The sequence below is a fragment of the Abrus precatorius genome, unplaced genomic scaffold (assembly GCF_003935025.1).
Source record: "Abrus precatorius isolate BTA unplaced genomic scaffold, Abrus_2018 Scaffold6, whole genome shotgun sequence".
Classification (NCBI taxonomy): Eukaryota; Viridiplantae; Streptophyta; class Magnoliopsida; order Fabales; family Fabaceae; genus Abrus; species Abrus precatorius.
Window position 1 is genome coordinate 12,401,136 of NW_020874406.1, and position 14,040 is coordinate 12,415,175.

The 14,040-nt window shown below is 31.4% G+C and overlaps 1 protein-coding gene across 1 annotated transcript; it reads left to right on the forward strand.

Annotated features, from left to right (window-relative positions):
• The first annotated feature begins 266 nt into the window (after positions 1–266).
• On the forward strand, positions 267–1,525 carry LOC113870188. The gene is made up of 4 exons (XM_027506785.1): positions 267–623; positions 727–901; positions 998–1,059; positions 1,205–1,525. The coding sequence occupies exons 1-4, from the start codon at positions 267–269 to the stop codon at positions 1,523–1,525; spliced, it is 915 nt and encodes a 304-aa protein (XP_027362586.1).
• The last annotated feature ends 12,515 nt before the right edge of the window (positions 1,526–14,040 follow it).

Below are 14,040 nucleotides of genomic sequence, written 5' to 3' on the forward strand. Positions count from 1 at the left end.
GAGAAAATGTTATACGAACAATTAAACATTATAGTATATCAAAAAGAGTGGACTATAAAGTATTTGAGTCTGAACCAAATACATTTTACTGTAAATGTGTAAGCTATGGCATAGATTGTGATTGGATTGTTCGGGCTAGCTTGAGGAAAAACAAATATTTTTGGGAAATCAAGAAGTATAATGGGCTACACACTTGTATGAGGGCTAGGATTTCGTAGGATCATAGCAAGTTGGATACAGACACAATTGCAGAATGTATTAAGCCAATGGTAGAATCTGAACTTGTGATTAATGAAGTTCAAGTTCGATTTGGATATACGACAACATATAGAAAAGCATGGATGACAAAGCAAAAAGCAATTGAAAAAGTGTATGGTGAGTGGGAAGCCTCGTATGAAGCCCTGCCGCAATGGTCTGTAGCGATGTGTGACACTGTTCGTGGGCCAATTGTTCAATTGAATGCTGTTAAAGCATATCGCAATGATGAGTTGGTTCCTAATATTCAAATATTACGTCATATTTTTTGGAGTTTTTCTCCGTGCATTCGAGCATTCAAACACTGCAAACCACTTGTGCAGGTTGATGGGACACATTTATATGAAAAATACAAGGGGGCTTTATTGGTAGCTGTTGCACAAGATGACTATCAGAATATTTGGCCGATGAGAAACTGCAGATGGTTGGCATTTTTTCCTTGAGAATTTACGCAAACATGTCGTGACGCAGGATGGTGTTGGTATTATTTCTGATCGGCACGAGTTAATTAATACAGCAATAAGACGAAGTAACAGACAATGGGAACCTCCAAAGGCATTTCACATGTATTGTATCAGGCATATTGCTGCTAATTTTTTGCGAATATTTAAGACACCTTACTTGCATAAACTTATCGTCTGCATGAGTAATTGACATTATTCTTCTGTCAATAATATTTACATTGAATTATAAATTTTATATGTTGTTGACATGCTTATATTAATGAGTTTGTGGTATGCAGGTTATTCAAGAACTGAATCAAAATTTAATATTCATTATGAGCGGTTGAGACAACGTGGAGAGGTATATACAGACTGACTTAATGAAATTCCACGAGAGAAGTGGGTTCTTGCATATGACGGTGGGCATTGATGGGGTCACATGACCTCCAATCTTGTTGAGTGCATTAATTCAGTATTAAAGAGCGCTCGTAATCTTCTAATAACAGCACTGGTTAGAGCAACTTACTTTCGATTGGCTGAGTTATTTGCACGTAAAGGTTGTGAGGCATATGCGCAAAAAAAAGGCTGGACATATTTTCTCTGAAGCTATGATGACTCGACTTCAATCAAATGAGCAAGCATCTAGAAACCTTTGTGTTACTGTATTTGATAGACGAAATGAGACTTTTCTTGTTCAAGATGTAAACAACAATCAAGAATATAAAGTCCAACACAGGCAAAGGTATTGTGTTTGTGGTGACATCCAGACTGATAGATATCTATGTCGTCATGTCATTGCTGCTTGCTCTAGTCAAAACATTGATTGACGTTGTTATGTCGAAGATGTTTACAAGATAAATGAGTTGTACAAAGTATATAAGAAGGAGTTTGGAGTCATTGGAAATGAAAGTACGTGGCAGATATATAGAGGCTCAAAACTGATTCCTAGCCCAAATTTAAAGCGCATAACAAGAGGTCGTCTAAAATCAACACGTTTTCTAAATGAAATGGATAGGCATGAGATGAGAAGAACCCGACGTTGCACTCTTTGCCGAGGTGAAAGCCATAGTAGAAGAACATGTCCAAATGCTCCTGGGTCAAGTTCGCAAGGTTGATGTTGTTGTTTTATGTAGTTTTAATTTATGTTGTTGTTGTTGTTCTTGATGATTAAGTTGTTATCGTCATGTAAGATGAAGTAGTATTGTTTAATCAGTATTAAGGGTCATATGCAATATTTGTTATATTTTGAAAGAGTATCTGCTGTAAGAGATGATAAATCATATAATATTTAATTAACAAACAAAGCTTCCTTTATTAAATATTTTATTGACAAACAAAGTTGCATAATATAAATAACATTCCATGCTTAAACATAAAGACAATAATGAAAACATAAATTAAACATAAACATAAACATTAAACAAACATCATTTTCCCTTTTTCTTCTTGATTAATGAGGGGCTATATCTATCAGGGACATAGGTGAAGAGACGTAACATGCGCGAAAAAAATTCCCTTTGTCTTCCTTCGATAGGACCGTCATCCCCAACACCCTGATCATTGGTGGCATCGTGTGTAACTCTCTCATCAACTATAGGTTCTGCTTGTACCACATTTTCAGATGTATTTGTACATATGTTGTGCTGTTGTGTCATCTCCCAAGACATGATTGGCTCATAATATTGTTCACCTAATGAAAATGTTTGCTGAGAAGTACCACCACACTCTGTTGTCACAAGTTCTGGTCGATAAACATCTTCATCATCATAGTTCCCTTCATTCACAGTTGCGCTCTCATTAAGGTCAAAGTTGCATGCAAGAATGTCAAGAGAAGGTCTGGCATCCCCAATGAGAAAGTCATATGTAGAAAGTAACCCACGAGATGTCCCACTTTCACTACTGCAATCAATTGATCTCCTTCGACGTGATTCATTGCTTGTTGACCCACGACGATTATCTCTTCTATTGATAGACATTCATGAAGGTTGTTGTTGTGGGGGTTCTTCATCCCATTCAAATGGATGTCATTGGTTTGTGTGTGGTGACCAATAAAACTCCTTATTTGGTTGAACTGACGGTGGTGGAATCCCTTGTTAATGCTCGGACAGTGGCGAGGACATAAGCTCTTCATCTATCAAAAATTGTTGTTGCTGGGGTGGTGGCTGTTCCATTTGTGGAGACAACCATAATCAATTCATTGCATACAATGTGTACCAATTCCAATACTCATTGAACGGGTAATACTGGTCAATTGCCATTCCTTGTAATGTACGCTGATGTCGTTGTTCCCACATCATCACCCAATCATCATGTATCAACCTCCAGTCCTTTGGTTCTCTTAATCCACGTAAATCTTTGTTGTGGACTCCGTCAGGACTTTGGGGCGCGAGAGGAATAGGTTGAGCAAGTCCATATTGCCGCATCACACAGTCAGTTGCATGCCACTCTACAACCTCAAAGCATATCAACGGGCTTACAGTTGACCACAATAAACGTTCTTCTCTCAAATAATGTGGAACAAAGGCATCAATCACTTTATCCTCATATGGTCGCCACATGAACTGCATTTTCAAAAATTATTATTCATAAATAATTTCAAACATGTATAAAAATAGTTAAGAAATGTATAAATATATTAACAAGTACATCATGTAGTGCCATTTTATCTAATGCTAGTCTAACATTTCCAAGATCCCTATATGGAGTCTTGGTTGGATATCGAAGACGTCTCCATCTGAGTATAAGTGGAAATACTACTAGTTCACCAGGTATTGGAGCCAACCACAAGAGCCTGTGCCATGCCCATACCTGCAATAATATTATGCATCCATAAATTTCTTTAGCATCATGTCGTGAACCACGATCCAAACCTCAATACAGAAGAGCAAAGCATGCTAAACCCCAGCTGTACATTCCAATTTCATAGAGATTTACCAACAATTGTAAGAATTTTCCATATACCATAGAGTTGCTCTTGTTTGGCATTAAAATATGTCCCAATAAAGAAAGTACATATCCACGAGCATGTTGAGCTATCCTAATGTCTGAATTAGCAGGAAGCCAACTAAAGTGTTGTGTGATCCACTTTAATCTTATTTCAGAACCTTCAACATCATTTGATTCGGGCCGACTGTTCACACATATTCTGCAATGTCAAAGTATTTGGATTAGTAGAACCAGTAACTGCTATACCATTACATCCCAGTCCAAGCAACATAGCAACATCTTCTAATGTTATTATGCATTCTCCACAAGGAAGATGGAATGTATGTGTTTCTGGTCTCCAACGTTCAACAAGTGCATTTATAAGGCCACTGTTTATATGCATTTGACATAATTGTACAATACGATCAAAACTAGTATTTCCTAAAATCTCATTTATTTTAGGCCTAGATGGCATTATAGATAAGTGACGTGGTCGTAATACTCTCATTACCTGACATTTAAAAACAGTAATTTATCAATAATCTATGAATTTAATATATATCAAAATATAAAAAAACTAACTTTAAAAAAATGATATGTTTCTACTTAATTATACCTGCACATAATATTATTATTATTTTAATATAAATTATGCTTTACTTATTTTTACATCTATTATGATTATTATTATGATTATTATTATTATTATTATTATTATTATTATTATTATTATTTTAATACTATACAATGGCTAATATTAACACTTAGTACGAATAATTTATTATATATTTTTTAATGATAATAATTTTTATTAAAAGTAAATAATATAATAAAAATTATCCAATACTAAAAATTTATAAATTTTATTATGTTTACTTAGAATAAAATAATTATCTTTATTTTATACAAACTTAAAATAAATTACATTAATTAAAAAATAAATAACTCAAATAAAATTAAGAAAATTTTTTATTATATTACATTGCATGTATTAAAAAATAAATATTTACTTACATTTTGAGTACGAATACGTTGTGAAATATGTTTGTGCAATTCCATAGTCACGTCTTGAACCATTTTATTCCCCTCTTTGATATTGTTTTTCTGTAAGCTCCTTCCTCTCTTTTTTTTCGTATTTCCCTTTCTCATCCGCACATATATAGCATGATGCAATTCCTATTTATAAGCATAATTCTAACTCCATTCGCTATATTTCAATACACTATTTTTTAGTTGCAGGACAATGTATTATTGTGTTGGTAAAAATCACTACCCACGATTTTTCAGTTGCAGATGAGAGTTAGTAAAACCCGTCACTTGCAATTTTACTAGCTTTGCATAGCACCTGTACCCAATTACATAAGCTTGCTTGTACCTATTTTATCCTGGAAAAAAAAGTCAAAATTAAAGATTGGAGAGTCAAAATTAAAAGCTCAAAAGATATTGCAAAAATCGTCTCTGGCGATTTTTCAAATATCATACTTTTGTAATTATATAGAAAAGTTCATATTCCAGTAAATATGTCAAAAAAACACTATATTAAAATTAAATTTCCTCAAATTTTTAGTTTTTTTTATTTTTTCTCAGGATGTATGCTGATATTAAAGTCAAAATAAGGAAACATAGTTATTCTTAGATCTGGCCATTAGACATGTGATGTTTGAAAGGGGTCTAATTTTGAAAAGGAGAGAGGTGTGTTTAGCACAACTAATTAAAAAAAATTAAGTCATAGCTAAAATGTTAATTAACTTTTTAAAATTTATAAAAAAAATAAAGTTGACAAGTTAATTAATGGAATTAAAATGTTTAATAAAATTAAGTGTCAAGTAAATTGAGAATTTGAGCATATATTTATTTCATCTAACTAATTTTAAATTAATAAGAAATAAATATTTACTTTTTTACTTTATGCCTATTTTATTAAAAAAAATATTGATATTATTATTTTATAAAAATAAAAAAATTTCATATAAAAATTGATAACTTTTTATAATTTGATTTGAAAATTTAAACTTTATATATGTCATTTTAACATTTTTAATTATATAGATCCAATTTTTAAACTAAATATAGTCGAGTTTAAATTATATGTCAAAAAAAAAAAAACATATTGACTCATCTCAGTATATTATATTTTAATTAATTCAAATATTTTTTTATTAAACTGAACCCATTACTCCTATAATTTATACGTATTTGAGTACAATGATTTTCTTTATTTTAGATTAGGCATCGTCTCTTCTCATACTTTTTATATAGATAATATTTATAAAACAATTAATTTTATTTTAGAGTCATTTTGGAAAAAATAATCAAGTTTTTTTTTTTTTTTGTAATATTACTCAGCTGTGTTAAAATTTTATAAAACAACTCAAGTCTGTAAGTAATTGTCGTACGATCCAGGTTTTTTTTTTTTTTTTTTCTAATAGACCGTTTTAAAATGAAAATTTCAAACCGTTACAGAAAAATACTAATAATTATTATAATAAATAAACACGTAGATAATAAAAGTATAGATTAGTTTAAATTTGTTGTATTAATTTTCTCACAAAGTTTTTTTTTAAAAAAAAGATAAAAATAGCATCTTTTCAATAACTTTAATTTAGTTTTAATCCGGTCCTTTTAATTGCTTTTTTTATTGATTTAATTTGATCCTGAAAATTTTTCATTTTTTGAAATTATGTCTCAGTTAAACAATATTTTATTGGGATATGTCATGAACTAGTATCTCAAGTATTGAAATTTTGATTTCTTTCCCAGAATTGTCTCGGACTTCTAAAGATTTTGATTAAAAAAATCTTAAGATTGCATTAAATCATGTCACAATTTTAAAAAGTTTTGTCAACTATTCTAAACGTATGATTTTTGAAACTGAAATCTATAATTCAAATTGATCTACTTTAATTTGATTCATAGATCAATATCGTGTTTCACAGATTTTTTGGAAAATTACATTGGTAGAAATAAAACTCATGTAATTATGATTATAATGGATAGGGTATGGGTAGAGTGTTATAGTATTCATCTCTATATTCGCGATTTAAAAAAAATTGTATCCAGTCTCATATCCGTATGAATAGTATTTTTAATCCCGTACATATACCAAGTACTCATATACACATATCCACCCCTATTACCCGTTATTGTCTAAGAAAAAAAACCACTTATAAAAAAATATGCTTATATAATTTTACCGAACAAAGTTTAAGCATAAATAAAAAATAAATATTTAAAGATCATAAGTGTTAAGTGTATCTTAATACATCAACTTTCTAAATCAAAGTACTTAAAAATCAAAAACAAAATTGCACACATAATTTTTAAAATCTTATAAAGCAACCAACTCATAAAGTTTAGAGTCTTACTCTACAAGACCTAAAAAAAAATAACATTAGTTAATTATTTATTGTAAAGTTAAAATAATATAATTAAGTTATTTTACCTCTTCATCAGAATTAGACTCTCCAAATGACTGCAAATGTTTATCTTTTAGGTTTACATATTGCTTTGATCCAACAATACCAATAAAAACTAAAACATACTAGTACATAATAAAAAAAATAATAATTAAGCTATCAAATTAAAATTAACAAAAATATTTAATTAAACAAATATATTAATAGAGTATTCAGTACCTTCATTTTTCATGTTTCAGCCAACTTGTGTACACAAGTGCTTCCAAAGTATCCTCATGAAGTTAAGAATGATGGGGATTCAATAATCTACCTCATGTACTAAAAGAAGACTGTAAAGCAACAGTTGAAATTGGGATGACCAAAATATCCTTAGCAATTTTGATTTCTACCACCCAATGATATCAAAACTAGCACTTCTAGGTAATACCTTCTCTTCCAAGTAGATATCCAACTCAGACTTTGATTGCATATCATTTGTATCATTAACAAATGAATCATAATCACTTAGAAAATTGTTAACATTAAGTATATCCAAATTCATTTCCATCTCATTAGACTTTTTAACTGAACTTTCTACTATTCCCATAGCTTTAGCTTGATAATCTTCAAACAACAAGTAGCATAATTTCTTCACATTGTTAATTTAAAAAGAAGATGAACTTCCATAAAATTTGGGAAAGAAGTACTCTAACAACTTTAATTTATATCTTGGATCCAAGAAAATGGCAATTCTCATGATTCCATGTATAACAGACCAATATTTCTCAAATTTGGCTACCATTTTTGTAGCCATATTTCTAATAGCCTCAATTGAACAAATTTGCCATTGTTGCATAAATAACTTTATTTCACAAACTAATTGGAATAAAATATTTGTTGTAGGATATTGTGTCCCAGAAAATATCTCAGTCACGTGATTAAAGACTTCCAACCTACTACAAATTTCTTAAGCAATTTTCCAGTCATTTGTTGTAGGGATACATGTATACATATGCTCTTTTGTTTTCAAACAAATAAAAACATCTTTATAAGCCAATGCAACAACAAGCATGTGATAAGTAGAATTTCATCTTGTTTTGCAATCAAGTACTAGTTTCTTTGTAATGAAAACTTTGATTTGATGTGCTGCTTCCTTAAAGGTTTGTTTTCTTGTAGGTGTAGCTGTCCAAAAAGTAACACTACTTATAACCTTCTCTATGTCATCTCTAAGAATATTTAAACCATCTTGAACAATTAAATTGAGAATATGTGCACAACACCTCATGTTAAACAACTAACCTTCAAGCATAAGAGAAGAACAATCAAGTTTGTTTAGTAACAAACTAATAAAAGAGTCATTTGTACTATAATTATCCAAGGTAATGGTAAATAACTTTCTATCAATATTTCAATCTAGCATGCATTCAACCCACACTTTAGGTAGAGCTTCTGCTATATGTGGACATTCCACATATACAAACCTATTAATGTAAAAATAAATTATATATATATATATAACGTTGAAATAATATAAAATATTATATGCAAATAATTAGTAAATGAATATATCATACAATGATCACAAAATTATACCTTGATATGCAACTTTGCATATCCCAATCATCAGTAATGTAGTGAGCTGTGATAACCATAAACCCTTTCTTTTGATTGCTAGTTGTCCCTATGTCTGTTGTTAAAGCAATTCTACTTTCAATCTTCTCTAAGAGTTCCATAGTCTTCAACTTTTCATTCTGATATATTTTGATAATGTCACCTTTTATTTTGTTCTGACTAGGAACCTTGAATAAAGGTTGAAGGCCTTAAGAATATGCTCTAAACCCCCCCAAATGGTCTATCATAGAAAGGATACTCATGAATTATTATCATATAAGCAAGATTTCTTCTAGATTGTTTTGGATCAAAGTGATAATTACTCAAATAAGTGGATGATCTGTCTATTTTCTTTTGTTCTCGCAACAAGATTGATTGTCTTATATCCATATATGGCCTCCTCTTACAAGTTTGAAAGTGTTTATGCAAATGATTTGTTTCATTTAATCTTCTACCTATTAGTTGCTTGTTGCAATAATTGCATATAGTTTTTTCTTCTCTATTAATAACTTTTTTCTTAAAGTGATTCCATACAACCAATATCCTTCTTGTTTTTTTTTTTTCATCATCAGTTGCACCACAATCATCTCCATCCATTGAAATAGGAAATGTATCAGACTGAGATTAAAATTGACCTCTAATATTAGAACTGTCACCCGGTCCAGAATCATTAAGTATACTTTTAGGAACATTTTCAAGTTATGTGGGAATAATGGAAAAAATTTGAGAAGAGCTACTTTTAGATTCCTTTGAAGGAGTTACTCCACATACATTTTGCATTTGTTATTACCTATATCAAAGCAAGAACTTAAATAAAAAATCTTATTTGACCCAAGTCAATATAATATCACATAATTTTAATCACTAAATTTCTAAACATTTTGTATGTGTCATATATAAATAATTTTTTTTAAAAAAGTCTGTTAGAATTTTCTTATTCCATTATGTAATTTCTATTCAATAAATCTATTATGAAATTACCATTTCCTATATAAGCTTGAATTACGTTGTTATCACAATACAATACATAGTTCTCGCACAATTAAGGGTTTAGAGAACACTAACCTGAATACATTGTTACTTGATATTACCTCTCTCTTTGAAGTTGTTGAACCCTTTTTATTTTCCCAAACTCTTCCTTCCTCCTTTAGCTCCTCTTGAATGGTTGAGAGAAAGTTCATTTCTTGCGTTTACTTTAAGCACACCAATATGCTCAATAGACACTTTTTGTTTCCGCACTTCTTCTTTCACTGATAAGTATTTTAAGCCCATATGCTTTGCTCCATTTGAATACTTATCATTCTTAGAGAAAAAGACGACTACAAAATTATCACAATACATTCTTAGTAACTTTTCTATACTGTCAATAATACCAAGCCCTACGACAAAGTTCCGCAGCCACAAAGCATGAATAGTGACCTCAAAGCATGCCACAAATTCTGCTTCCATGGTAGACGTAGCAATAATGGACTCTTTTCCGCTCTTCCATGAAATCACAACTTCAGCTAACAAGAAAATGTAGCCAAAGGTCGATTTCCTTGAGTCTACACATCCAACATAGTCTGAATCCGAGTAGCCAACCACTTTCAAGTGACTAGATCTCCTATAAGCAAGCATGTAGTCTTTGGAGCATTGTAAATACCTAAGGACTTTCTTTGCAGCCTTCCAGTGGTCCATTCTAGGATTACTTTAATATCGGCTTAACATTCCAACAGCAAAACTAATATCAGGTCGAATGTATGTCTAAACATACATTAAACTCCCAACCATTGATGCATAGGGAATAGATTCCATTACTTTCCGTTCCAACTCATTCTTGGAACATTGCATTTCACTAAACTTGTCTCTCTTTTGAATTGGAACTACCCTTGATAAGCATTTTTCCATTTTAAATCTCTCTAATACTTTGTTGATGTAGTCTTTCTGAGACAATCGTAATAATTCTTGTGATCTATTACGGAATATTTCTATTCCAATCACATAGGAGGCCTCACCCATATCTTTCATCTCAAAGTTCTTAGAGAGAAACTCTTTTACATCATGCAACATCCCAACATCATTAGTAATAAGAAGAATGTCATCAACATACAGGACTAAAATGATAAACATGCTCCCACTAACCTTCATATAGATACTTCGGTCTACAATGTTCTCTACAAAATCATATGGCGTGATGGTATCATTAAACTTAAGATACCATTGTCTGGAAGCCTGTTTCAACCCATATATTGATTTCTCTAACTTATACACTAGACTTTCTTCACCTGTGGTCAAGAAGCCATCTGGCTGATCCATATAAACTTCTTCTTCCAAGTCACCATTCATAAAAGCGATCTTTACATCCATTTGGTGGAGCTTTAAGGCATAATGAGCCACCAAAGCCATAATAATTCTTAAAGAGTCATTCTTTGAAACAAGAAAGAATGTGTCTTTATAGTCTATATTATCCTTTTGAGTGTATCCTTTAGCAACAAGTCTAGCCTTATATCTCTTAACATTGCCTTTTGAGTCACATTTGGTCTTAAAAACACACTTGCAATTGTTCAGAAGGGCAAGTGTACTCATTAAAAAGTAATAAAGGGTTCTTAAATTAAGTTCCCGAAATATCGTCCCACAAGGATTGATTTTTAATTACTAATAATTTCCTAATTCAATTGTTTAAGCTTCAAAGATACGAAATTAATTAAAACAAGAATTTATAAAATCAATTATAAAACTAAGAGCAAAGAATACAATACATGTCTTGGATAAATTTATCGGAGAGAAACTTAGAGCATATGAGTTTTCTCATTCAATCCTTTATGTTATTTTTCTGTTCAACTCTAAATCCGATTTCCTTGTGATTACTAATCATTCGTATAAATACTATTAATATTCAATGGTCATGTAATATTAATATTCTTTTCTCGAAATTAACATCCTCAATGGTCATGTAAGACATCAATTTAAGAAAACTTAAGGAACCTATGGACTTGTTAATTTAATAACAATTAAAAGAGAAAGATTGGTTTGATTCACTTAATTAACTGAAGTACAATCGCTTGACGATATAATTAATTAAGATTAAGAGAAAAGCGCAATAGGATAAAATCTAATCACGAAATAGAAATTAAATTTAGATTCAAACGTCAAAATTCCATAAATTCATGAACAATAGTTCTCATAGTCCTAGCTATGGACTTAGTTACTTATGCTAAAGAAAGGACCTAAAACAATCATAAACAAAGCCATAATTAATAGAAATAGCAAACTAGAGTGTGAGATGTGTTCCTGGTCTTCAAATATGATCGCTTGAAGCTCCAAGTCCCACTAAGAGTGTGCCAAAGATTCCCGTACAAGAGAAACGAGATAAGATGTATTTCAGCGCAAAAGCCAAGGTAAAAAAATGGTGTTGCTACGATGCCTGAAGTCTCCCTTTTAATAGGGTTTAAAAACCCTAAATATTCTTCATAATTGGGTTGCCCGCAGATGAGTATGCCCATGCAAGGCCTTTAACACGACCATACATGGGCTTGAAGCACCCCGTTCTTATTGAATAGGTCTGGGCATACTGATTGCTGCGACGCTCTAATCTTCCATCAATTTGGGCCTAGAATGCACCCAAAATCCATTTGTAACTTCTTTATACCAAACTATATAATTAATATATAAATTAGTATAAAATCCAAATAAATTAAAGGTCAAATATGAATATATGAGTTGTAAAATAGGGCCTAATTACAGACTTATCAGCAACCGACTCGTTTTGAACCTTCAGGCAACTCGACTAGATCTCATACATTGTTGTCACTCATTGATTTTAACTCTTCTTTCATGGCATTCAACCACTTTTCAGAATTATTACATTCCATAGCTTGCTTAAAAGAGACCAGATCTTCATCAATACTCAAGTCACATTCGTGCTCAAGTGAGTAAACCACATAATCATTTGAAATAGCAGACCTTTTCTTCCTTATAGACCTCTTTAATGTTATCTCTTGTGGTTCACCTTCTTCTTGCTCGTTTGTGACTTGTGCATTGTTAGCTGATTCATTCTTTATATGTTGTTCTTGTGGGTTTGGAACATTAAATTGTCGTCTCTTTATGTTGTGTGACTGTGATACAACGAGAGAAATAACAACTTGAAAAGAGATACCAACTACAGAAGTTTCTGCATGTGTCTCTTTAATTTTCACCTTTCGTGTTTCACCACTCCCACTAAATTGACCATTTTCAATGAACCTTGGATTTCCAGACTCAACTATTCTCATACTATGGTTAGGACAGTAGAATTTGTATCTCTTTAATTTCTCAGGATAGCCAATGAAATAACCACTAATGGTTCTAGCATTAAGTTTCTTTTCATGTGGATTATACACTCTTACTTCTACTGGACAACCCCAGACATGAAGATGTCTTAAACTGGGTTTCTTTCCTTACCATAGTTCATAAGGAGTCTTTAGAACTACCTTACTCGGAACTCTGTTAAGCAGATACGCAGCGGTCTTTAATGCGTACATCCACAAAGACATAGGTACAGAACTGTAACTCAACATACTCCTAACCATTTTCATAATAGTACGATTCCGCTTTTCAGCCACACCATTTTGTTGTGGTGTACTAGGCATAGTATACTGTGCACATATGCCTCGACTTTCTAGAAGTTTCACAAATGAACCTAGACATTGTTCACTTTCATCAGATTTTCCATAATATTCACCACCTCTATCTGAACTCACAACTTTTACCTTTCTATCTAGTTACCTTTCCACCTCATCAATGAACATCTGTAAGACATCCACTGATTAAGATTTTTCATGCAACACATACAGATAGCAATAATATGAGTAGTCATCAATAAAGGTAATGAAATATCTTTCACCATCCCAAGATGAGATGTCAAATGGATCACAAATATCAGTGTGTATCAACTCTAAGAGTTGACTGCTTCTTGTGGCTGGATTCTTTGATATATGTTTAGTTTGTTTTCCTTTAATACAATCCACACATACATCCCAGTCAACAAAATCCAATTGAGGTAAAATTTCACTTTTCATTAACCTTACCATTCTTTCTTTGGATATGTGACCTAACCTTTGATGCCACAAGAAAGCAGAGTTTTCATTACGCACATTCAAATTACTACTAACAACATTCTCACTATGAAACAGAAATTCAGCAAATTTAACATTAAGATTGAAACGTAATAAACCATCAATTAATGTACCATATCCAAAATAGTATGAGTGTTTATACAAAGAAAAAATATCATTTTGAATCTTAAAATTAAAATCAAATTCGTCCAACTTTGCAACAGAAACCAAATTTCTAGCACATTCAGGAACATAAAGACACTTTTTCTAGATCTATGCAGCAACCAGTATGCAAGATCAATCTGTAAGTCCCTATTGCTTCTATCTGTACCTTCATTT

Bases quoted from the DNA above. Each gene is read 5' to 3' on its own strand.
- LOC113870188 (XM_027506785.1), top strand. From the start codon at position 267: ATGGTAGAATCTGAACTTGTGATTAATGAAGTTCAAGTTCGATTTGGA. The intron at 624-726 runs GTAGCTGTTGCA...GTCGTGACGCAG, and splicing joins AATACAAGGGGGCTTTATTG to GATGGTGTTGGTATTATTTC. The intron at 902-997 runs GTAATTGACATT...TGTGGTATGCAG, and splicing joins TAAACTTATCGTCTGCATGA to GTTATTCAAGAACTGAATCA.